The sequence below is a fragment of the Bombus huntii genome, chromosome 1, assembly GCF_024542735.1.
Source record: "Bombus huntii isolate Logan2020A chromosome 1, iyBomHunt1.1, whole genome shotgun sequence".
Classification (NCBI taxonomy): domain Eukaryota; kingdom Metazoa; phylum Arthropoda; class Insecta; order Hymenoptera; family Apidae; genus Bombus; species Bombus huntii.
In genome coordinates, this window is record NC_066238.1 from 2,204,770 (window position 1) to 2,229,693 (window position 24,924).

General features: G+C 34.0%; 3 protein-coding genes across 5 annotated transcripts; 1 reads left to right on the top strand and 2 right to left on the bottom strand.

Annotated features, from left to right (window-relative positions):
- Positions 1–35: 35 nt before the first annotated feature.
- LOC126871546 (mediator of RNA polymerase II transcription subunit 23) lies at positions 36–7,000 on the top strand. 3 transcript variants are annotated; one of them, XM_050630472.1, is made up of 13 exons: positions 36–471; positions 545–598; positions 1,774–1,840; positions 2,182–2,426; positions 2,492–2,624; positions 2,696–2,878; positions 2,958–3,242; positions 3,318–5,460; positions 5,544–5,783; positions 5,869–6,028; positions 6,094–6,381; positions 6,455–6,661; positions 6,760–7,000. In XM_050630472.1, exons 3-13 carry the CDS (start codon positions 1,796–1,798, stop codon positions 6,896–6,898), a joined length of 4,068 nt encoding a protein of 1,355 aa, XP_050486429.1. In that variant the 5' UTR covers positions 36–471; positions 545–598; positions 1,774–1,795; the 3' UTR covers positions 6,899–7,000. The 3 variants fall into 3 exon arrangements, with proteins under 3 accessions (XP_050486429.1, XP_050486438.1, XP_050486420.1); XM_050630481.1 differs by lacking the exon at positions 545–598 and having other exon boundaries at positions 36–392; XM_050630463.1 differs by having other exon boundaries at positions 37–392; positions 449–1,840.
- Positions 7,001–7,485: 485 nt separating this feature from the next.
- On the bottom strand, positions 7,486–9,438 carry LOC126872413 (pyrimidodiazepine synthase-like). The gene is made up of 6 exons (XM_050632345.1): positions 9,120–9,438; positions 8,543–8,700; positions 8,290–8,454; positions 8,032–8,164; positions 7,841–7,956; positions 7,486–7,768 (listed from the first exon to the last, which is right to left on the bottom strand). Exons 1-6 carry the CDS (start codon positions 9,142–9,144, stop codon positions 7,646–7,648), a joined length of 720 nt encoding a protein of 239 aa, XP_050488302.1. The 5' UTR covers positions 9,145–9,438; the 3' UTR covers positions 7,486–7,645.
- A 210-nt stretch (positions 9,439–9,648) lies between these two features.
- On the bottom strand, positions 9,649–23,834 carry LOC126871561 (uncharacterized). The gene is made up of 13 exons (XM_050630495.1): positions 23,686–23,834; positions 21,601–22,384; positions 19,678–20,494; positions 17,479–17,962; positions 16,071–16,260; positions 15,437–15,569; positions 14,539–14,778; positions 13,895–14,107; positions 11,580–12,001; positions 10,883–11,122; positions 10,446–10,648; positions 10,321–10,362; positions 9,649–10,197 (listed from the first exon to the last, which is right to left on the bottom strand). Exons 1-13 carry the CDS (start codon positions 23,775–23,777, stop codon positions 10,059–10,061), a joined length of 3,999 nt encoding a protein of 1,332 aa, XP_050486452.1. The 5' UTR covers positions 23,778–23,834; the 3' UTR covers positions 9,649–10,058.
- Positions 23,835–24,924: the final 1,090 nt, after the last annotated feature.

The window sequence follows — 24,924 nt, forward strand, 5'->3', positions numbered from 1 at the left end:
AGATCGTACAATCACATCGCTCTTTCTCGATAGAACCGCATCTACGAAATGAACCTTTTTACTTCTGCTTTTACGAAAACGTGTATGCAAGTGTATATCTTGTGTGTAAATAGTTGTTTCTACCAGATTGTTCCCGATTCCCTGGCAAATTTTAGGCAAGGAATATTCAATTCCTACGGTAAATCGCGGACGCAGGATTACTATAGAATGAATACGCATAATCTACAGAAATGGAGGCGTAAGTCCTCTGCCATATTGGACAGATTTTCTAAATATCCAAGGCCGATACAATGAGACGATTCGCTTGTACCGTCGCAAACTTGTCAGGGACGCCAGGTTAAGTGAGCTGAAAACTGGAGAAACACAGCCCACATCACAACAGCGAAGTCAAAGTAAATCGTGAGAATTTCCGTGCTATAATTTGTCTAATGCACAGTCGTACATACAGGTGTAGGAACTTTCGTAGTGGGGGTAAGGCTCTTAATGTCGAGAGTTGTGCTTTACAAACCATGGCGCTACTATAGAGCCTCGATTTATTTGTTAGGATTTTGCATTTAGCGCCATCCTGCGGCAAAAACAATATCTGCGTACAATAAAGGTAAAGAATATAAGGTAACCTAAACTACATCTCGTCATTTTTCACAATTTATTTAAAATAAATACATGTACATTATTTCATCTGGTACAGAAAAAAGGTTGTTTAAACAGACACTCATTATGTGATTCATTAATAAATACTATTATTTCTAATGAAAAAGCATAATTTCCAAATCAAACGTATTTTTAATGCTTTTATAGTATGTACGTATATATATTAGACGCATCTATCGGAGGATCATAGCGGAAAATAAATTTGTTTTTAATTTTTTTTTTTTTTGATTCATTAAAAAATTTTATAACTAGATACTATACTATTTAATATTCTTCAAAATATTTTTCATATATTCCCTAACCCGATCCCTAACGCCCTATCTAATCAATGCTACCCATTTTCCACGAAGATTCTCGTTCTTCGCTATAAAAATAATTTTTTATAATACTAACTTTTATTTGGGCTACAGTTCGGCACAATACATGATCTTTGTATATTGAATTGAAGTACATTATTATCAAATAGATATGATTATAATAATATGTATTGTAACTATAAGTATAGTATATTGTTGTAACACTTGCGTACTACATGATGTTTAAAGTAAAGCTTCTATTTAAAAAAAAGCATCGCTTCAAACCGACTTTTATTTTTGCGCGAGATTCTTTGCCAGGTAGCCGCAGCTACGCTGCAGCCCGTTTACCAACCGAGCGTATATGCATGGTTTACCACCATAATACAGAAGTATTGCAGGTGCAGACACAAGATCGCGCTGTGCAACGAATCCTTGCAAATAGATCCAGTTACCTTGTTGCGGACAGATTGGCCAACATCGTCCGGTCATTAAGCCTTATCCCTCCGTAGGAGTTTCCAGACCTGTGTACGACCGTACTGTATATTCCTAATCGCAGGCTCCTATATCTATACATACTATACACTTACTGTTAGTATAAGTTCTATGTGCGTGTGAGACAGTGCATACCACGAGTACATATTACCGATACCAATCATACTTTTTCATTCAAATGCAAATTTAGGTTATGCAAACGTAAACAGAATATGAATTGTGTTTACAAATCAATGTTATTGGACGTTGACTGTGAATATTGAAAAAAATAATGAAAGAACTAAATGAAACATAAATTATTATACGGTGATTTATAGATTTTATTCTATTGCAGCATAAGATTTTTTAACCAAAAGATGACGAGTGAAATTCAAATCACTACCATTGTTAATGATATTTTAGTAAGTATACATTATGTGTACATTAACTAATGCATTTATTTTATGCTGTTTATCTGTCTTATTATTTATTATTGTTGTTTTATAGTAATTTAAAAAAACAGATTAAGGTTAAGATTCAGTTTTTTGCAGCTATATAATTACAATTATTTCAGATTAAATAAACATCTGTTTAATATAGATATTTACACACTTGTTTCTAAATAGTTTTTTATCGAAGATGGTATTAATGAAAATAATAGTCATATTATTTCTATATTCTTCCCTCTCAGTCTTGTTGCAATCTAAAATTATATTTTTATTTCAATAATAATTATTTTTATCACTTTGTAAATCTACTATAGAAAGTGGAAGCTATAGAAGAAGCTTTTAGTTGTGTTTTGGTGCATCACCCAAACAGTGAAAGCGAGAAAATAGCAACATGGCAAACAGAATTATCATCTGCTATGTCAAATTTATCCAAAGAACAGCAAGAGAATGCAGTAAGACAATTTTTATCTATGGCAGCAGCAATGACTAATCATAAGAGATTGCAATTATTATTGTCACTACTTGAAAACTTAGTTACATCTAATGTTTTGCCAGCAAGGTAGATCAATTTGAAAATAAGGTATCATTTATAAAATATTATGTGTAAAATATATATAATTTCAGACTTGTGTGTGAATGTATATTAAATTGTGATAAACTTCAATATCAGTTAGAAGATTTTTGGGTTGAATGTTTTGTTCTTATTCGGCACATTATTGGAGGAGTTGATTACAAGGGTGTCAGAGAAATAATGAAGGTAAGTGTCAGCAAAATTAATTTCAAAGTAATACAAATTTAAATTAATGAATGCTTATTATATGCTTATAGGGATGCAAAGAAAAAGCACAAACAATTCCATCGAGATTAGATGCATCTATTCAGCCTCAATTGAAAGCTTTGGAAAATGTAATTGAATACATTTTTGATAGAAATGCTTGTTTATTACCAGGATATTTTATTGTAACTGAAATTCAAAAGGCTTATCCTGATGGTAAAAACTGGCCACACTGGGTATGTTACTTCATTCAAAGATAAAACTTATCATACTTTGTTAAATTTAATAACATCTGATATAATTTGTTTTTTTTAGAAATTAGCAAAATTGCTTTCAAACTTTGTTGAAAGTTTTCGTAATACTGCGCAAATGGTATCTATAGTTGGACATTCAAAGATGTTACCAGTTGTGGAACATACTGGATATGCTGATTTAATCAATCCTTGGGTACTTGATACCACAACATTAAAATTTTCATTAAAAGGAAATTTGCCTTATGATGAGGATTTACTCAAACCACAAACTGAATTACTGAGATATGTATTAGAACAACCTTATAGTAGGGATATGGTGTGTTCGATGCTTGGTTTACAAAAACAGGTATGCTTATAATAATAAGATAATAGTAATATGGTAATATAAGTATATAATAATTTTATGTTGCTTCTATTACAGCAAAAACAACGATGTATAGCTTTGGAAGAGCAATTGGTAGAACTTGTAATTCTTGCTATGGAACGTGCAGAAAATGAAACGTTACCGGCAGAAGGAACTGATGGAACTGTTGCAAATCATTATGTATGGTTACATCTCTCATCACAGCTTATATACTTTGTACTCTTTTCGTACGCTTGTTTCCCGAGTATTGTAATGGCAATACACGATAAATTAGCAGGAAGAGACTTAAGGAAAGGGAGAGATCACTTAATGTGGGTCTTGCTACAATTCATTTCTGGAAGTATTCAGAGAAACCCACTATCAAACTTTTTACCAGTATTAAAACTATACGACCTCCTATATCCAGAAAAGGAACCGTTACCGGTACCGGATTATACTCAAGCATTATGCACACATCAAATGGCTATTACGTGTATATGGATACATTTGCTAAAAAAAGCTCAGTCAGAACATTCCAATATTCACAGACCAATACCACACACTTTGAAACTTCATCATGAATTTTTACAACATTTAGTTATGCCTAACACTTCTCTTTGTATGGGATCTGATTACCGCATTGCTTTGCTATGTAATGCGTATTCTACAAATCAAGAGTATTTTGGTAGACCAATGGCAGCTTTAGTAGATACTATACTTGGTACTCAAAAAGGTCAGCAACAGCAGCCGATGCAGACGTTACAAAATAATGCAGCCCTCGCAAGTGGACCAACGACGCCATTATCGATGTCAATTTTGGATTCATTGACTGTTCACTCTAAAATGAGCCTAATACATAGCATCGTTACTCACGTTATCAAATCGGCACAATCCAAAAGCAATATGGCATTGGCACCAGCATTGGTTGAAACTTATAGTAGATTACTAGTATACACTGAGATTGAAAGTCTTGGCATCAAAGGTTTCATCAGCCAGTTGCTTCCAACAGTTTTCAAGTCTCATGCATGGGGAACATTATATACTCTTTTGGAAATGTTTAGTTATAGGATGCATCATATACAACCGCATTATAGAGTGCAACTTTTGTCTCATTTACATAGCCTTGCAGCTGTGCCACAAACTAATCAAACACAACTTCATCTATGTGTGGAAAGCACCGCTCTTCGTTTAATTACTGGATTGGGATCAGCTGAAGTACAACCACAATTATCTCGATTTTTATCAGAACCTAAAACTCTTGTGTCAGCAGAATCTGAGGAGCTGAATAGAGCTTTAGTATTAACGCTGGCACGTTCTATGCACGTTACAGGAACTGGATCAGATAGTCACAGTGGAACATGGTGCAAGGAATTGTTGAACACAATTATGCAGAATACCCCACACTCGTGGGCTAATCACACTCTTCAATGTTTTCCTCCGGTGTTAAGCGAATTTTTTCAGCAAAATAGCGTACCAAAAGAAAACAAACAACAGATCAAGAAAGCGGTGGAAGAAGAATATCGAAATTGGGCTTCTATGAGTAATGAAAATGATATAATAGCACACTTTTCTGTACCTGGTACACCACCTCTATTTTTATGCCTTTTGTGGAAGATTATTTTCGAAACTGATCGAATTAGTCCGATCGCGTATAAAATCTTAGAAAGGATTGGAGCCCGAGCTTTGTCGGCACATCTTCGAAAATTCTGTGATTATCTCGTATTTGAATTTGCTAATAGCGTGGGTGGACAACATGTAAATAAATGTGTAGATACAGTTAACGATATGATATGGAAATATAATATTGTAACTATTGATAGATTAATTCTTTGCCTGGTACTGAGGACTCACGAAGGCAGTGACGCACAAGTATGCTTTTTTATAATTCAATTATTGTTATTAAAAGCTATTGAATTGAGAAACAGAACCCAAGAGTTTGTGAAAGAAAATTCTCCGGAGCATTGGAAACAATCGAACTGGCATGAAAAACATCTTGCATTTCATAGAAAATTCCCAGAGAAATTTGCTCCAGAAGGTATTATGGAACAAACTAGCGGAGGACCTAGTCAATATCAAAGTTTGCCTGTTTATTTTGGGAATGTATGCTTACGATTTTTGCCTGTTTTTGATATCGTTGTACATAGGTATTTGGAAATACCAGCTGTGTCAAAAAGTTTAGAAACATTGCTAGAACATTTAGGATGTTTATATAAATTCCATGGTTCGTATACACTTCTCTATTAACGATAATAATACAATCCTTATATTTGAATTAATCTGATTCGTTTTGTTCCATTTTTTTAGATCGACCTGTTACGTACCTTTATAATACTTTACATTATTATGAACGTAAATTAAGAGACAGACCACCTCTGAAACGACGATTAGTGGCAGCTGTTTTAGGTTCCTTAAAAGAAATTAGGGCACCAGGATGGGCACTCTCAGAAGCTTATCAAATGTACATGACTCGATCTACTGATGATGTTGTCACATGGATGCCAGAATTAGATTACTATATCCGCTTAGTACGAAGAATTGTGGAAAGTAGGTGATTTTATTAAATAGTATTTTTTAAATAGTATTTTTTTTTATTAAATAGTATTTTATAATCGCCTGTCGAAATTTTCAGCAATGTCAGGTACAGCTCATTTTCCTGCTACTGATTGGAGATTTAATGAATTTCCCAATCCTGCTGCACATGCATTGTATGTTACATGTGTTGAACTTATGGCTGTCCCTGTTGCTCCAAATATAGTTGCCAATTCATTGTTAGATGTAGTTGCAAAAGGGTAAGATGCAATGAGATATTACTATATACTTAGGTTCTTCAACCTTTTAATTTCGAGTTTATTAGGTACACAGTGATACCGTCAGATGAAATTCATTTATGGATAAATTGTGTGGGTTTGCTATTGGCTGCTTTACCAGAGTGTTATTGGTCAGCCCTTCATGACCGATTAGTAGCAACTATTAGCAGCCCAGGTCTAGCTAATTGGAATTACAGTAATTTAACTCCATTTCAAATATTTAATTTTAATAGCACACATAACAGTTTATTAGAAAATAAATTCAGTTATATGCTGGCATTGGCACATTCTGTGTGGCATCATGCCGGTGTTGGACAAATAACTACTATGCCTCAGTAGGTTTAAATTTTGAATACTATATATTTTTAGTAATTATAATATAACGTGCTAAAATCCAATTTTATTTAGATTTATTAAAGAGAAACTTCAACCAGTTATAAATAGCGAAGAACAATTTATATATGCGTGTCATTTAATTGGACCTACTTTAGCAAGATTTAATGCTGAAAGGCCGAATTGTGTCGTAGAATTAACAGTTCGTCTATATGAAATGCTTGAACAAGTCGATCGAGTTCAAACTCATCTAAAATACATGGACCCAGTTTGTGATTTACTGTATCCTTTTTTATCAACTTATTTTGATATAATTATCTGGTAAAATATTTCTATTATTTTTATTCTAAATATATTAACCTTAATATTAACTACAATAGATATCATATAAAGTACATGTTCGTCGGGGATATGATGAAGAACGAAGTGGAATGTATTATACGAAGACTAAGACCTGCTTTACAAATGAGGCTACGATTTATTGCTCACATAAATATAGACGAAATTCAGTCTTCCTGAGACGTCCCTAGTACTAGTAATGCAGAAGTGAATACATGATAACATTGAATATCTCAATATTGTACATATTGTCTTTATAATAATATATTTCTTGCATACACAGTGTATGAAGGATATACTGAAACCAATATTTGAATCTCAAAGTATTTCCATATTTTCTATATTTCATTTCTATATTTCTATATGGTATAAATATATGCAAAAGTGCATTTTTCACGTATAAAAACATATAAATATGTAAAATGTTGTATAAGGAACGACTTGATCTTCGTGTTATAAAGTGAAATAATACATATAAACATAAAATAGAAGTATTTCAGCAAAGTATTATAGACAACAAATTTAAGTTGCTTTGTCAAAACAGTGTATTTATGATGTTTATCACACGTTTTTCACAGCACATCTGACTAAGCAGTATTGATACTTTAAACAGGTTCATAAATGTATATTGTCGTAGTGGAAGGCATGAGTTACAACACTCAAAGTTCCATACTTATTTATGTAGTAATTGCTCCTATTTATAAACAAACACTACTCTATATATTTTGATATTAATCATGATAAATTTAATGAAATAACTACTATGATACCTTATGAACTTGAGTATAATTATTTCCAAAACCTAAATTATTACGTGTTAACATATATATACATGTGCATGTTATATATAAAAATTAAAATACTTATTATCGCATAATAATATCGCAAAAGTAATATAATTTCACGTTACCATAATAATTGAAGGATTTAAAGTTTATCGAAATCAACATTTCCAGTTTTCAAATCTTTGACTAACTGAGCAAATTTTTCATGTGAACATTCGTTTTCTTGTACAAATGGCTGTGCCTTCATCTGTTGCATCCATTTCATCTAAAATAAATTTAGAAAGTTAGTCTACATTTTAGAAAACATGATTATTCTTTCACGTATGTTTGAACTTACTAAATGAGAGAAATTTCCATCATTGAAATTTGTAGGTTCTCCATAAATGAGAGATAGAGATTTTCGTCGTTCAACCCATGGCCACATAAGTATATCTAACATACCAGGTTGTGCTCCTAATAAAATAACAAAAAATAGAATCAATATTTTTCCATTTCATACTATTTATGATCTGAAATTAATTTATAAACCTCCAAAATACACAGTTCCACGAGTTTTAAGTTCCTCTTCAAACTCTACTAATAAAGATGAAAATTCAGCAACAATTTCTTTAAGCGGTCTGCTATCGTTATTATGAATGCAGTTTGAGAAAATACTAACAAGCTGAAAGGCAAATCATTGGTAAAGTAAATGACTATTTTTTTAAAATCATTTTATAAATTCTAAATAATTATTTGCTAAAGCATCATGCGTATAAGAGGAAAAATTTGTAAGGTGAACTTTCTTACCTTGGAATAGTGATCTAACAGTTCTAAGTCACGAGTTTTTGTTTTTTCATCATATAAGGAAGGCTCAGGATATTTTTCATCTAAATGATTTGCTATGACTAATGAATCAACTATTACTTTACCATCAGCATCAACAAGTGCAGGAACTTTACCCTCTGGATGAATCTAAAAATATTATTAAATATGATGGATATTAAACAAAGTTAATAATATGATTTTTACATAAGTACCAAATTATGAAAACTATACGTACTTCCAAGTACCATTTTGGTTTATTCCTGATATTGATATTAACAGTATCATGTGGAATGTTTTTATAAGAAAGTATTAATCGAATTCTGTGTGTAAAAGGACAAAATTTCATACCATACAAACGAACTTGTCCTTTCACTTCTGCTGGTTTCTGAGAATCTATAAGTTATATTCGATATAATTATGTACAAAATAAAATTAAATTATAATTTCAAACAATTAAAGCCACAAATGAGAATGTCTTAATTGTTTGTAACGATATAAAAATTGCATTTTATAAAATAATATAATAGAATGCAAATAATCACTGCCTTCAAGAAAGATTTTCAAAATATAATTACATAAATGTTTATAAGCACCTATTATATTTATTGATATTGAAAGTACTGTTTTATACTTTATTGATTTATAATTACTATAAAATATATATGCAATAAAACTTTTAATTGTGATACAAATTTATAAATTTAAAGGAGAAAAATATAATAATAACTATTGACAGTTTAACTCATGTTTTACTAAAGAAGACATACAAGTCTAAAAAATACACAGAATGTATAATGTAAGTATGTACTTACCAGCTCCAAGATGTAAACTGCTCATAATTGTTCGTATTTCGTTAGATTTGTATCTAACAATAAAATGTTTAATATACTTTGAAATGTTTGAAATGATTATCGCACTTAAATGTTCATGCGATGATTAATTTCAGTAGAAATTCCAAACACGTGGTTGTTTATTAAGACTTATGGCATACGTCAATTTTTCTGCTTGGAATGAATGATAGAAATATTTCGAAAAGTTAGTATGGAAAGTGATTCCGCAATTTTCACTTTTCTAAATGTGAGTTACCTATGACCTACGGCAATGTTACACACATTGTATATTTCTTTTTGAAAGAAAGTAGGTCAGATCTGCGCATGTCCAAAAGTCGATTGATCGAATCGAATGTTTGAATACTATTAACTACAATTATAACACAAACTATCTACAAATGATTATCTTTAACTTGGAGTTAAATTTCATTCAACAGGATTTTTAATTAAAAAAAATTTATTTTGCGGATGTCTAAATAATTTAGGTTATTGTAACACAATTCTGTATAAATGGAGATTCATTTTGCTTCTTTATTTAAAAATAAAAATGACAAAATTACATGTATAATCAATTTGTTATATTACATGATTGACAATATTTGCATAAAATACAATTACGTACAAAAGTGTTTTATAAAGTCCCGTGTAAATGTACAATATATTTTAAATTATTTTAATTTAATGAACACCGATCGGAATATTTATACCTTCGGAATGCTGTAACATATTTTTTCAGTACTATATTCATTTATTTATCACGATATAGATACGTAGATCATCATCTGAAAATATTGAAGATTGTCTTTTGCATTAAGGCAAGCACAGGCACTGAATTCATGACGAAAGAACTTATATATGATACAACAATAATTGCTTTTCGAAGGCACTAAGTAGCGTAGCTTAACAAAATAAGTTAATTGTTTACGGATCCATGAGATTGACTGAGGGAGGTCGAACATTTAGCTGATATTCTCCAAAGACCATAGCTGCTACCCATTTATGCTGTTCCTCTTTTAACGATCCTGCTAAAGTATTTCCAAAGTACGGAGTTTCTTTACACCTAAAATAAAATTTTTAAAAGCTGTCTATGATATTATATTCTCCACTATATGAAGGAAATTTCATGACTATATTTTTTTTTAATTTTTTGATTCATGGAAATGACTTTTAATTTAATCATTACCTTGTTGGCTTTTTATTCTTAGCTATGAATGTTATAGACCATCTGCAATAAGAAATATATACATACGTCTAATAATTCCGTAAAAAAGATGTTTGTTATGCATCGAAAAAGGGAAATGCATTTACCCCGTTTGTGGATTTCGCTTTGGCTCGTGACCTAAATACCAAATGATGTCTTCTACTTTCCACTCGTATAATACATTCGCGCATACTCTGTCTTTGTAACAATAAAGTTTCGCTTGACTAAATTCGAAGAGGTAGTTCTTAAAATTTTTCGATTTTGTGTCAGCAAATTTAAGTTCACCAGACGTTGTCATCGGTGGTTTCATCTAAAAATAAAAGATATTGTAAGATGAACGAATTAGTTTTTGCTATTGTTTTGAACATAACAAAAATATAATATATCCAAATAAATAAATTTGGCATAATAGCATAACAGTGAATTTAAGAAAGTTAAAATCCACGATATAATTAAAATGAATTGTCCAGTTCAAAGCAGTTTATTCTCGTGTAACTCTATAACCATTATGTGGTATTGTAACTACCTATAATATTATATTTACCAGTGGTGCTATATCCTTGTATAGCCGATCCTTCTTAAGTATGAGGACATTGTCCTTTCTGTCCTCGGGGTCCCAGTATCCCCACCTTGCCACTGCCTCGAGGACACGCTCTTTATGATGCAGTGGTCTTTCCAGTGCACCAGACAATGTATATTCCTCCAGACACAATTCATGAGCTGACAAGTTAGTCTTTTCCGCCAGTTCTTGACACACGTCGAACGCAGTCTTTTGTGGTCCAATCTATAGAAATAAAAATACGTTACGTTTTTTGAATAAACATTCAGAATAAATTAAATATGTGTACAAGTTCAGCTACTGCTGTATTTTTGTTATATATCGGAATTGTTATATTAGAAAAATGGTATATTTAGTTCATTTTGAAGACGAAAACTATATTTCTCTTTTACATTTCACAAAAACAGGATATACTTCTCAAAAACAGAGTATAGAGATCACACAGGCTACTTCATAATCATAGCATATTTAAATCCTCTAAACAAAAAATATAATATTTCAAATTTTTATTTTTATTTAAATTTTTATTTAAAAATTTATTTTTATTTAATTAATTAATATTTCAAATTCTTTTTTATCATTAAATTGAACAGAAGAGAACCTAAAATCCGAACACCCATATTTGAAATATCCTGTATGAAACCACAAGGGAAAATTAGATATAAAAAAAAGAAATTCTCACGGTCACATTGATGCATTCCCCGTCCCTTGAGAAAATATATATCCAAATTTTCAGATCACCCGATGGTGCACCGCGTAAACCATTATTCGAACCGTGATGTTTCTCGAGAATTTCCAGAATTTTTGCCTCTTTCGCCATATCCGCAGCTGTTAACTGATATAACTTTGGATAGAGTTTGATCAGGTCACCGATCACCCTAGTCTCGGATCTGTTCCATTCTTCCGCGCTGCTTTCGTCAGCGTGCATTAACGTCGGTCCCCAGATTGCGGAAAGATTCTCGCCGGTCATCAGGTTCTTGGAACTCTGCTGACTCAAACAGTAAAGGTGAGCAAGAATTCTTCTGAGCGTCGCCGCCGGTACTGGAGTCAACGTGGACAATAATTTCCTATACGCTGAAACTTGTTCGTTATCGTTGACGGTCTCTGAAACAGTTTTTAAAATTACGTTTTTAAAATTGTATTTGTATATACAATTGTAACGATGGAGCATTACGATCTTTTAATTTCAGTCTTACTTTAACTAAGATTTAGTTATTGCTATAAAGTCCTACGAAACATTACAGTTGTGGAATGTAATGTATTTGAACATGGATAGGTTCCAACATAATTAAGCGATTGATTGCTGGCGACTTAATCAAAATGGACATATTTTGAAATAAATTCTTATTGATGATTATTATCCCAATCACATCGAACACAAGATACTATTTTAGTGCACGTTATCTTTAATAGTGACTAACAAAGATTGTACGCAATTTTTATCAGAGCAGCACATGTGTTTACTTTCACTAAGGAGCTTGAAGGCCCGTTATGAAAAGCCATGATTCATCGGCGACCTCCGCGCGATTCTCACGCGACGTTTCGCTGCGCACCAGACTAAAAACAAGTTGCAGACGCGTACAGAAATTTGTGTATTTGAGTTCAACGTTCGTTCCATCGCTCTATTAAAATACATAACTCCCCTTTCAACACGTGACACATGGGAGACAAACAGGAACCGTCAATTATCGTTGCTATTAAAACTATTTCAAAGAGAACGTTGAACCAAAAAAAACGCAACAATGATAACTTTGTTTTATGTGACAAAGATTTTCTTAATAAACAATTAATTAACTATACTTCTTGCGCATTTTCAAGTACGATTCTAATTTGCCATTCTTGAAACGTTCTAAAAATTTTAATAGATAAGAAGTAAATAATTATTGATCTACTCAAGATAAAAAGATACATTCCTTTTTTATTTTTTGTCATTAATAAAAATTCGTGAAGATACGTAGATATATTAAACGACACCACAGAGCGATTAAATCTGTGTATAATGGGACCGGAAATTCAATATTATGGCTCCTGTTAAAACCAGCTAACACGTGAGAAAGTACGCGTGGGTGCGAACACGAATCAACTTGACATTTTTCTTATAGTTAGATATATGCAAACGACTACAAGGAGCGATTTATCTACATGTTCTGTTTTACAAGATGTTTCGTTTCCCTTCTTATTTAAATAAACATGTTCTTTTAAATAAAAAACAACGTATAGTTTTAAATATTCTTCGAATCTTTAATCGCAACAAAGAAATTTGTTTTGCGAAAGGCTCGGAATTCCGGGTCAGTGTAAGTTTCTGCTTACAGCGCAACGCGAGAAATGCACAGAAATTAGAACAGCCGTTACAAAATGTTATTTGCTTATTGTGAAACATTATCACTTGACGGTTAACTACGTATCATTTGTAACGGTCATCGCTTCGCTCGAAGACAGCTGTGACAACTGTTAACTGCATAGTGATATTCAAAACCGTACACGTTTGGAAATCGCTTGTCTGAGCTGCAAGAAGATGCTACTTTCTTCTATCTTAGAACGATGTTATTACGTATGTCACGCACGTTTAACATACAAAAAGGGATCCTCCGACAATCGAGAAAGTCTGGCGTGCGAACTCTTAGTCAGCATATGTATCATTGTGCCGAATAAAATAGTTGTAGTTATAAAATAGCAAGTGTTCCCCGTTAGTGATCCCTGGCCACCTGATGTACATAATCCTTAGTTTATATATAAATACGTATCCGTATGATTCAATTTCTCTATCCATAATAATTTATTGCATTCATGCTGCAATTAGAAAAACAAAATTGATACTTTAAAGTATACATGATGAAATAACATTTTTTATTTATGTGTTATTAATTTTTTAATCTTTTATGTAATATAATTTCAACGTATTCAGGTTTCTCGATTTAATGCTGTTTCATTGTCAAAACGTCCGGTTAAGAGAGCGAGTTCGAACACAAAAAGTCAAGGACAATAAGTGGTTCTTACCTGCGGTAAGACAAAGTCGATCGTGAATGTTAGGCGGAAACAATGGATTCGGTAAATCACGGAGAAACCTTCTGAGAACTGTGGCGACATCGTGTTCTGTATACGCGCTCCTCGTAATTTGCGTCGCCCATGCGTCGCGACGAAAGGCTTTTAATAATTTGACCACTGCACTATTGGATCCGTTTTGTCGATAAATGCCCTTCGACATGATACCTTTAACATTATTCAATATTTTTCAGTTATTTTAACACTGCATCTATTATATATATATATATATTATACATATGTATGAAACCTGGAAGATGAAAATAAATTAAGATAAATTCAGATTTTTTCCAAATTTCATATATATCATATAAAATAAAATTTATAATATAATGCTATACAAGATATATGTATATACTTATTCATATATACAGAGCTTGGAAGATATATGAATTTAACATATACTTTATTATTAGAATTATTTTACATGCATGAGCAATTGATACAAGTTATAAGTGATAATAATAATAACATTAATAAGTAATATACTAGTATATTACTTGGAGGCAATCACGAGCAAAGTTGAAATGCTATTAAAAACCGGAATGATAATCTTCTTTTACTTGTTGCATATGCTACTGCATTGCACATATGCTTACCATGAGCATAAATGAAATTAATGCATTTGTCGAGAATCACAGGCACGTTATCTTGCGTGAGTTGTTGCTGCTCTAAAGCGGGGCCACAGGTAGTGGCAGCTTGATAAAGTGCGTGTCTCCATGCGGATCCTTCGTGAGTTCCTGGTGTAGCCATATGTAGTGCGCCGCTACCACCTGCATCGACGACCACCACCGGAACTGATCCTGCACTTGCATTAGGTCCTTCCTGTTCCCGTAAAACTGTAACAGAGCGTGGAAATCATCGAAACTACTTTTTTGACCGTGATTCATAAGTAAACAATTTAGCTTATCCCAAAATGTTCTGATAAGCACTTAGAAATGCGTGGCTGTGCTCTGGCCATTACGAGACAAACATATAAAAATAGGCAGTAGAAAATTGTGTATGCATTCCAACAGATAAGGTTCGTTGTAATAGCTGTGTTTTTATAACTGTTTCATTGCATTACTGGGTCGTACATTTATTACGACGAGCTCCGTAGCAAATAAAAATTGTTTTCTCTCAGAGAATCGTATGGGCAAGTCGGTCATCGATAATTTCATTTATTATTCTTTTAAGATTTAATTCCAGAAATAACCGTGTAAATGCGAGGCAAATTGTAAAGCTAGCGTAGGATGAATTTCTAATTCTAGATTACGCTTTATTGTTTCCTTTTTTCTAGCTTGCAAGGTAAATCGATTCTTTTATTTGTCATGAAGTCATGGCGAGATGACTTGTCACTATATTAATACAGTAAATTGGAATTGTTGTTGATGAAGTATTTCTCAAAATTAGAACTTGATATTTTATTTAAAAATATATAAATGTTTGAAAGTGTTTAAATATATAAATTTGTATATATTAAATAATTAAATAATTTTGATAGAAAGAGAAACTTACCGATACATCGTGCCTTCCGAAGGTCGAGTTCTCCAAAAGTTATGGCCGTGGTAGGATCCAGAGATTTCGTGTAAATTAACGTTCGTTGATACAGGAGAACCCAAGCTGGAAACCACGTGCCTGTTACGCCTTCCTAGAATATATATCAACTAATGTTTTTTAATATGTAATTCACTTGATGATAACATAACAAAAGTAATATAAACATTTGATTCTAAAATAAAATTATTACAGTAATATTTATTATTACTGACTACGAGACAGCCATTGTTATTTCACAAATGGATGTTCGATCATTAGAAATCGGTTTTCTCCAAAGACAATCATAATCAATGCAAGATGAACGAAAATACTTGTACAAATATATTACCTTCTTCGTATACATAAAAAAGAAATATGAAATAAACTCTCTAAGATATCCGACATTAAATATCATGCTGCTCTTTTAACGTTTATTATAAATATTCGAAAATTATACATTTAAAAAAATGCATTAGAAATTAAGTCTTACAAATCTTCTTCAATCTCATCTACTAACTAAATCATCTTCATCTCTATCTACTAACAAGTTTATAAATTAAATAAAATCTCCTGAATTCAAAGTTGGTTGATCTACATTTTCCACTTTTTATACCTTCAAATAGGCCCATCCTACTCTCGTCAATTCAGCCGTGTACTTCGTGGGAAAAACTGTAGTAATAGCCTCTAGTATTCTTTGAGCCCAAATCCTTCGTTCCGTGGTGCCCTTCGCGTAGAACACGTGAACGCTCGGTCTTCCCTCAACGCTAATTGCTATGCAATGTACAGTCTCTCCATCAACTATCCTGAACATTTTAAATTGCCTTTGTTATTCCTCGGTCGGTTCGCTGTTTAACCTTGCTATATGTAAATTTGTACTTCTTTCTCATATTTTCCTTTTTCGCTGAGACTTTCCTTCAACTTTTCCTCAAGTACAGATATTTTCATTGCGTATTTTACTACGGGTTCTTATGCATTTATAGAAAATTTGAAAGTGCAAGATTCCACAGAGTACACATAATATGAAAAAACATATGAAATACGCAAAGTGTAGCATTTTTTATAATATATGATATGTGAAACAATTTTCTACCGATGCTCTATCTTTTTAAATACATTTCCAGTAATATGAATTTGCATAAAAGTCCGCAGTTTAAATATTATGCATCATACAGATATAAGATCGCGATTGCAACTTCTACATAACAAATGGCCTGCGGATATTTCTGCAGATTCACGTTTCTGCTAACACAAATAAAGAAACGGAAAACATAAGCAGAGACCTCCTGAATATTATAACGAATAATTCTACTTTAGTATGAAATCTGTCCGGCGGAGTAGCCAGCTACGCTCGTTAAAGCCCAGAATTGAAGACGACGCGTCGCGAGTTCTCGAATCCTCGGCATAGAACTGGTATTATTTGCAAAAGGAAAATGCAAAATTTCTCTTAGAAGTGGTGATATACAACAGGCAAGCGGCCAGCCCCTCCCTTGCGTGTGTTGTGGGTGTACTTTCTGGGAGTGCTTGGTGTTAAGCACCCAGGAGCTCGACGATCACTCGCACTGGTCTACCGTCCCGTCCGTGGAGGTTTTAGCCGGTAAGAATCCGGCACTACCTTCTGCCGCCTCCACAGGGTGGGCAAGGTGTCTATGAAGATTTCCTCCACGTAAAAAAAAAAAAAGTATGAAATCTATCCAATAAAAAAAGTTAGGGAGTAACTTACTTATCCCATTTCCTTATAAATATTATATCTTTCGTTAAAAAATGCATATACACGTATTCTTTAAACAAACAAATTTTCTGTATCTTGGAACTTCTCGGAAATGCATAAGAATCCGCAGTCTAATAATAAACATACTTAAATCAATCAAATTTTCTCATCAAATATACACACGTATTCGTATCTTTTTTCTTCAGAATTTAATGACGCTACTTCATGTATCTTCGTCTGGCGAATTCTTCTCTTTCATAATGTGTTATTATTCGAAGAAGCATTCTTTTATGCAACGAAAAAGCGGACTCACTTAAAGTCCTGGAGAAGATGAATGCTGTACACTGTGTCGAGGTGAACGATCTCCTTCAGAGTAGACATGCCCTTATCTGTGTAGAAAGAGAGCTTCTGGTCGGCTAAGATCGCTGCCCTTTGCACCAGGTCCTTCGCTCTTTCTATTCCTACACCGGTCCTGTAAACGATTCCACGGTGCGTCGTCACATTTAGCAGATCGTTCACCCTTGGTCTCTCCAATTTCGTCGATTTCGTGCTTGGCACAACGCCACTGTGGTCACGACTTCTGGACAGCAATTTACTGCCGCTCTTCACGAAACTCATCACGTTCGGTCTGATCCCGTGCCCCGTGGACTCATGCCGCAATTTTTTCAATTTCTGGATCACGCCCACGCGTCTGTGCTCCTCCGTGGCCTTACCGCCCGAAGGACACGAAGATTCGTCAGCGGCCGTCGTCGTCGTCGTCGTCGTCGTCGTTGTCGTGCTGCTCGTCGTACTCGTGACTGGTGCATGTAAAGTACGTATATAATTATTCTTCATTGAGATATATAAAATATATTTACTATAAAAGTGTTAATTTCCGAGTCACAGATTTAACGAATTGTTTCGTTATTTTCTAAATGGATATTAATACTAAATATTAATTAATACTAAATGGTAAATTTTACTTATGTATAATAAGTTATTGTGTTTCACGTATAATATAGACTACGTAGACTGTAGATGTTTATGCATTTATCGCATTTAAAGACATTTAAAACTACAAGTATTTACGGAATATACAAAATACGATATATTGATATACAAAAATGTATAAAATTTCGAAATATTCTTGAATAAGTGAAACAAATCTCTATTTAGGTTTTATTTCTTTAACTGTCGCCACAGAAGTATGAAATTGCATAAACGTTCGCAGTCTATTAATAAGATACGGTGTGTCACAGAAGTATTCATACTCGTAATTATTGAATTCAAATGATCAATATTCTCTAACGATATACAGATTGCAATGTTTAACGATAGGAATACGTAGTGTAATAATTAAATTCTTCATTGGTATGTCGTTTATTAAAAACTAATCGTCTATCATACTATAAATGGCAGTTTAAACAGATCATCAAATTCAATAATTGCGAGGATACGAATACTATTTTATATTATTATAAAGAGATAGTCAACAACTTGAGAAATTTTGGACAAGTATGAGCTTAAAAGTAAAACGTTTTCTTTACCATATGCTTCATATGAAATTAAACAAGCACTTGCCTACACCTTTTTTTAAACACTAGGAATAAAGACACGGAAGTGAACAAAATTAACGAGATGCTCATTACCATACAATTTTATCCTCCTGACCCGATATACTTATATATACTGTATATATCGGTGTATTTTACAATACCATAGAATAGCCATAGAATAGCTCATAGTCGAGTCATTAGTATTTCGTATTAAATATTAGAAATCAGATCTTAAAATTATGATTGCTTTTAAGGCGTAGGCTATTTATATAAAAAATTATCATAATTTTGAGTTTTACAGCGGTGTAGGACAAAATGCTTCGAGTGCCGTCGAGTTAGAAGGGTTAAACTGTTAACACTAATTTAAGTTACTCTCAATTGACGATATAGTCTTTCTGTACTTCTATACATCACTGGAAGCTCAATTGCAGTCTAAAAATAGGATGCACGAAGTTCTAGGCGGATAATTATTATAATAATCGATCAGCCAAGGCGTTAAAACGTAGCCGAGTAGTAGGATTATATAATTGTTTAAGCGTAATAAAGCATATTGGGATATTGCAATTTATCGCTATCTTGAAATTTAATACCACGCAGTACCCACATGCGAAACTGAGTTGAATCATCAGTTCTTCGTAGAAGAATTGACAAGTGTAAAGTAGCGATTATACATTTTTAACGGTAATATACATTTACGCGTTTAACATTGACAGTTCTCTCCGCCTACGTATTTACTTTCTCTCATACACATGGAAAGTGAAAAGTCGTCTCAATTATTGTCATCATTACCAAACTGATTGAAATTACATTGTTCCTTTTTCTTCAATACCGGTGTAATCTTCTTCCTAAAATTTTCAAATTTACTCCCAATTCTTTAGATAAAACCCTACCTATCCTGCCTTTTACCTACATCGCGTACATTCCTTTTACGATTTATAACAAATCTTAATTCAATGATCTACTAACTAAGTAAGTACCTGAACTATCGCTAGTCGTAGCAGCCACGGATTTAGCCGTCACAGAATTAGGAGAGGATGCCTCGCTCGAGCGATTCTTCGCTGTCGATTTCCTAGGGGGAACAGCGGGTTGCTTCCGAGTCACTAGGTGCGCTAATTTCGGCAATAGAGCCGGATTTTTCCCCGTAGCGCTTTTATCCGGTTCTGGAAGGATCTCTGCGACCTCGTCGTACTCGTTTTTCGGCAAGGAGTCGAATCTTTTCGGTGGTTCTGGTGGCACTGACGAGATTTGCTCGGCATCCTCTTCTTCCACGTCATCTTGTTCCTCCTCGTTATCGACTGCTTCCTGAAAGTCCAGAATACTGCCAGAACTGCTCGGCGAATCGTTGGTGGCCAATAAAGTCTCCAGTAACATTAAATCGTTATTTTCAAAGTTGCTATACACGTTTTCATCAGAAGTTCTCGCGAACGGGTCAAACTCGAACAACAAAGATTTACTACTCTGTTGTCTATTTTCTGGACTGTTCGACGTTGTTTCTTTCTCTTCTTGTGCCTTTTGCGGCGACAGATTTTCATACAGAGAATTTTGAATGGATGCTTGGCTTCCATTCGACGCGTTGGACGTTCGATCGAGCAGAGGCACTTCTTTGTCCAGGATGTCCTCCTCTGCGCTGGATATCCTGTCCAGTTCGTCGAGCCCCTCGGATTTCCCAACTGGCGCGGTGTCGTAGAACGTCCAGGAATCGGATCTGGATAATCTCTTCGCGTTATCCGATTTGTCTAACGGTAGTGTCACGTTTACGTCGGAAAGGTTCAAGCTCTGATCGGAATCACTGGCCTGTTAATAAACCATGGGAAATTTTTAATTATATTTTTCTTTGTACCTTAACATAATTGTTTCGGCGTTTTCTTAATTACATGCAAGATCGTGGACTTTTATGTAAATTTCCTATGAACGCATAAAAATCCGCAATCTGATCCTATGATATCGTTCTGATCAGTCTTCTGTTGTCTTATTATTCTTATTCTTTGATAAGGACAATGGGATAAAGAGATAAAGTAATATTTAGATATTTGTATCGATATTTGACTGATTCAGTAAACTATAACATAGAAAATGCTACGACAAAAACAATAGATGGAAAGTTACATTTGCTTGATAGAAATCAAACGTTTGAATTAGCCGAAGTAATTTTAAATATTGAACGGGCGCTAACTAAGTGACAGACTGACGGCCACGCGCTAACAATTTTATTGATAGCGGAGGGAAGAAAGTTAACGACCTCGGATCAAAAGTGTTATTCCCTTCAGTAATGTGAAAAAAAAACTTTTCGAATGTATCGCGACAACTCGGACTCGCTTTTTTATTTATAAAAAAAAAAAATCGAGAAACAAAATCCACTTTTATCCTATGTCCCTCTTTCATTCGCTCGTTTGATCGTCTGTTCTTTTCGCGCGCATATTGCTCCGAAATCTTGTTACAACGCGAATATGTTCCCTCTAGGTGTTCACAATGTGCAGTAAGAGAAAAAAAGGAAACAAAGGAAGATTAGCAAAAGCATTATTCTTGGATGCAGTTATAAAAACAATACAAATCACGCTTCTAACCCTTCAATTCCCGTAGCTGGGGCTATGACTCGATGCGAGAAATTTTCCTGAATTTTACTTCCAGCGACTGAACGATTTTTATTAGAAATAAAAAATGATAGATCATAAATGTTTCGATATTTTAATGCATAGTCGAAGACGATGGAATAGTAAACAGAATCATGGATCTAGCACACACTATTATGAATCAGCACTATCTGAAATAGATAACGTAGTCGTTAAAATGAATTAGAGCCCATAAATTATTAATTTGCTTATGTCGTAGAGCAAATAACAAGTTGTACGGAAATTAAAGGGTTAAAACAATTGAAATACGTTTTTAAACGGTACGTTTACCTGATTGAGCACGAAACTAAGTAGATCAAACGATTCGGGGAAGTCCCTGTCGACTTTGTCAGAGATGGTCGAGCTGATCGTGTCGTATCGACTGCTGCCTGACGTGACGGACTGCAGTTCGTCGTAGATAGACTCGTCAGGATGTGGAGGAGGATATGCAGGAGGTGGTGGACTGTGACGCGTCCCGGAAAGATCCTCCTCATTTCTGACGCTTCTCAGATTACTGTTCAAGGGACTGTAGAACGAGATGCTGCTGAAAATATCATCAGCCGGCATCGAGACGCATCTCTCATCCTCTACAGGATCTTTGAACTTCTTATTACCACCGGTGTTGTCCCTTAAAAGATCGTCCTGATTCAACGAAGTTAACCGTCTCGTTAAAAGATTCTTCACCGACTTCTCCAATCTAATACTAGCGTTCCTCGTGCTGGAAATTACCGCACGGCCCTTCATCGTCATCTTCTCCGAAATCTCGTCTTTCAGTTGTCGGGAACTACTGGTCAGATTTCGAAAAAATTCATTGTTCGTACTCCTCGATTCCGACGTGGATTTCGAGTCGTCGCTTTTCTCCGATTGACTGGAATCGCTGTGACTGCTGAATCGAGCTGTTGGCATCGAAGGTGGCAGCTTCCTCCTCGGTGCTGGTACCGGTCGTTCGGTCATCACCGATCTAGGTTTCGGTATCGGTTTCTCCTCCATCTCGTATGGATATCTTTCTGTCTCGCTGCTCGTTTTTAACCGAAGGATCCAGGAACGTAGAAGCTGCGCTACATGCTTCGGTCCCCTTATAACAGTATTTTCATATCTTTCATGCGTGTACACTTTGAAATTGATACGTTTCGGATGCTATTGTTATTGTGAAGTGCGAGCTGGTTAAATAATTTGTCATTCAAATTTTGGAATTTTCGTGAACTTCGCGGATAAAGTATCTCTTAGAATAATTGAATTTTATCAGTTTCTACGATGCAGCATATCCGACCGAATACGAGATGATATTAATGATTTTTGTACGATTCAGGTCAAGCGATTATGTGTAATAATTTTGAGGAATTCGATAAGATGGGTTTCGTTTAAAGAAATGAATATAACTTGTTCGTTTTGATTTAAAAGATCAAGAACTCGATATTTCTTCGAAAAAGTAATTGTTACGAGAAATATAATTATCGTTTTAATAAATTTAATGAGACTAATTGTGATTAAAAAGACAGAACTGAGATGTACGAGCGATTTTAAACCGTCTTATGTTATAATTGCAATGATTATTCGGATGACATCTCGTCAACCTGTGTCAAGGGACTTGATAGTATCGCGTTCAGTGCAACTTGAGACGTAAAAAAAGTCACATGCGCGTGGCGAGAGATAATAGTGCAGTGTCGGACAGTGTTGTAATTTGGTCTCTTTTTAATTTATTACTTTCCATATCTCACATTCGATTAATATTTCAATTGATCTAATACGAGGATTAGAATTTTTTTATGGTACCATGTCAATGATAGTAAATTGATAATTAATTTTTGATACAGAATTAGAAAAAGAGAAGAAAAATTAATTGCGATTATACGTACACATGTGTAAATTATGTAATTAGAATTGTATCAAATGAATGAAAGGATGATATTAAAATTAACGAATAACAGCAAAATCGGAAACAGAATTTACAAATTTTGAAATAATCAGAAGCGTATGGTGGTTGATCGTACTACCACAAAGCAGTGAAAGTATGCTAAACTTATCGAGCAAACAGAATTCATTTCCAATCTTGCAACACACATGCGTAAGCCTGCTGGCACCTGTTCTCACGTTGCACAATTAAAATGCAATCTCAGGTAGAAATGTTCATCCATTGAAGAAACTCTTCTCCCATACACTTGGATTAAGAAGAAATGATCGATAGTTAATAAAGTTAACAATAAAAAATGATTGTTAGTGAATAAACGAAGAATATGAATAAGGTAGGTAAAAAAGATCGGGCAGTTCGAGCGATTTGTATGCTGAATCAAAGATTGAGTATATAATTGTTCAAGGCTTTGAGATAGATTACCAAGCGAATATTTGTAAAAAGTGATATATATTAATTTATCATACGTCGCAACATCCGAAGACGATTCCTCATTTTCGAGATCCCGACGAGGCGTTGAACACTGACTCGAAGAACTATCAACATTTGCTTCGTACATTCTACCAACGATAGTTACTTAGATAATAAAGACAGCTCAGCGCGAAGCACTTCTGCACGATTGAATCACCGCTTCCGAGTCACGTGATTAGCAATGAGCAGTTGGAATAAATCATGTTTTATAATTTCGATTCGTCTTGATTATCAGCTTCATGTATACCCCTTCTGGTGTCCGATAATTTTCACCTAATTAAATTTTACGTTAATTGTAATTCAAGTTAACCTGTAATTCCATCGTGTTTAAGCTATTTCTTAAATCATCTTTTCGTAGTAATTTTACTGTTCGTAGAAAGTATTTCATTCCGATAATATATTTTATAAAACGTTCGAATTAGTTAATTTGAAACGTGAAACGTTTATTCGTGTGTCTTGTACGTAACGTTTATTCATGTATGTAAATCTGGAAATGAAGACACATTATTAAGGAAGTAATTTGAATGATAATCGTACGTACGGTATCATACGCTAGTACTACACATATAATTGTGGATCTTAACGTATACTTCCTTTTAATAGCTTATTAACGCTTCCAAATGCTAATCCGAATCGAACTTTCTACTTAATACCTTCGTTTATGCAATTGATATCAAAGATATAGGTTAGGATGCTGCATTTTCTCCAGTAAATCTACTTCAAATTGCACGTAAATGTTATCTTATAAAAATCATTCGAAAAATTGATAAATAACAAACAAACTTAGACCAAACGATAAACCATGCGAGAGTAATACGTACAACGGCTAATAACATAAAATTTCTAATTCCCGCGAAAACGACAGTCATTGGAAACTCTGGCGCGTTTGAATCGCCGCATCTTAGTCACGTGGTCACCGAGAACAATAAAGAAAAAAAGAACAGGGAAAACTATAAATTGACACGACTGTTCTGTAGTACTGAGTCATCGCTTCGAAATCCGATAGCGAACGCATCCAGTTTCCGGTTTTTTGCACTAACCAACACGAACGTCACGTTTCCATGCTTTCTCAGTTCCGATCCATGGATCGTCGGGCTGGACCTAGATTCCCATGTTCCTCATTGTCGGACAAAGGAGAGCGGTTCGATGTTCCCTCTGCTCAGCCGTGAACGGAACGTGAATCATGGCAAAGTCGTGCCAACAGATCCATCAGAGTTTCTAAAATTAACCGATAT

Bases quoted from the DNA above. Each gene is read 5' to 3' on its own strand.
- LOC126871546 (XM_050630472.1), top strand. From the start codon at position 1,796: ATGACGAGTGAAATTCAAATCACTACCATTGTTAATGATATTTTA. The intron at 1,841-2,181 runs GTAAGTATACAT...AATCTACTATAG, and splicing joins CCATTGTTAATGATATTTTA to AAAGTGGAAGCTATAGAAGA. The intron at 5,461-5,543 runs GTTCGTATACAC...CCATTTTTTTAG, and splicing joins ATGTTTATATAAATTCCATG to ATCGACCTGTTACGTACCTT.
- LOC126872413 (XM_050632345.1), bottom strand. From the start codon at position 9,144: ATGAGCAGTTTACATCTTGGAGCTG. The intron at 8,455-8,542 runs GTACGTATAGTT...TAATATTTTTAG, and splicing joins AACCAAAATGGTACTTGGAA to ATTCATCCAGAGGGTAAAGT. The intron at 7,769-7,840 runs GTAAGTTCAAAC...AATTTATTTTAG, and splicing joins ATGGAAATTTCTCTCATTTA to ATGAAATGGATGCAACAGAT.
- LOC126871561 (XM_050630495.1), bottom strand. From the start codon at position 23,777: ATGTACGAAGCAAATGTTGATAGTTCTTCGAGTCAGTGTTCAACGCCT. The intron at 16,261-17,478 runs GTGAGTCCGCTT...TAAAATGTTCAG, and splicing joins CATCTTCTCCAGGACTTTAA to GATAGTTGATGGAGAGACTG. The intron at 14,779-15,436 runs GTAAGTTTCTCT...GCTCTGTTACAG, and splicing joins TCGGAAGGCACGATGTATCG to TTTTACGGGAACAGGAAGGA.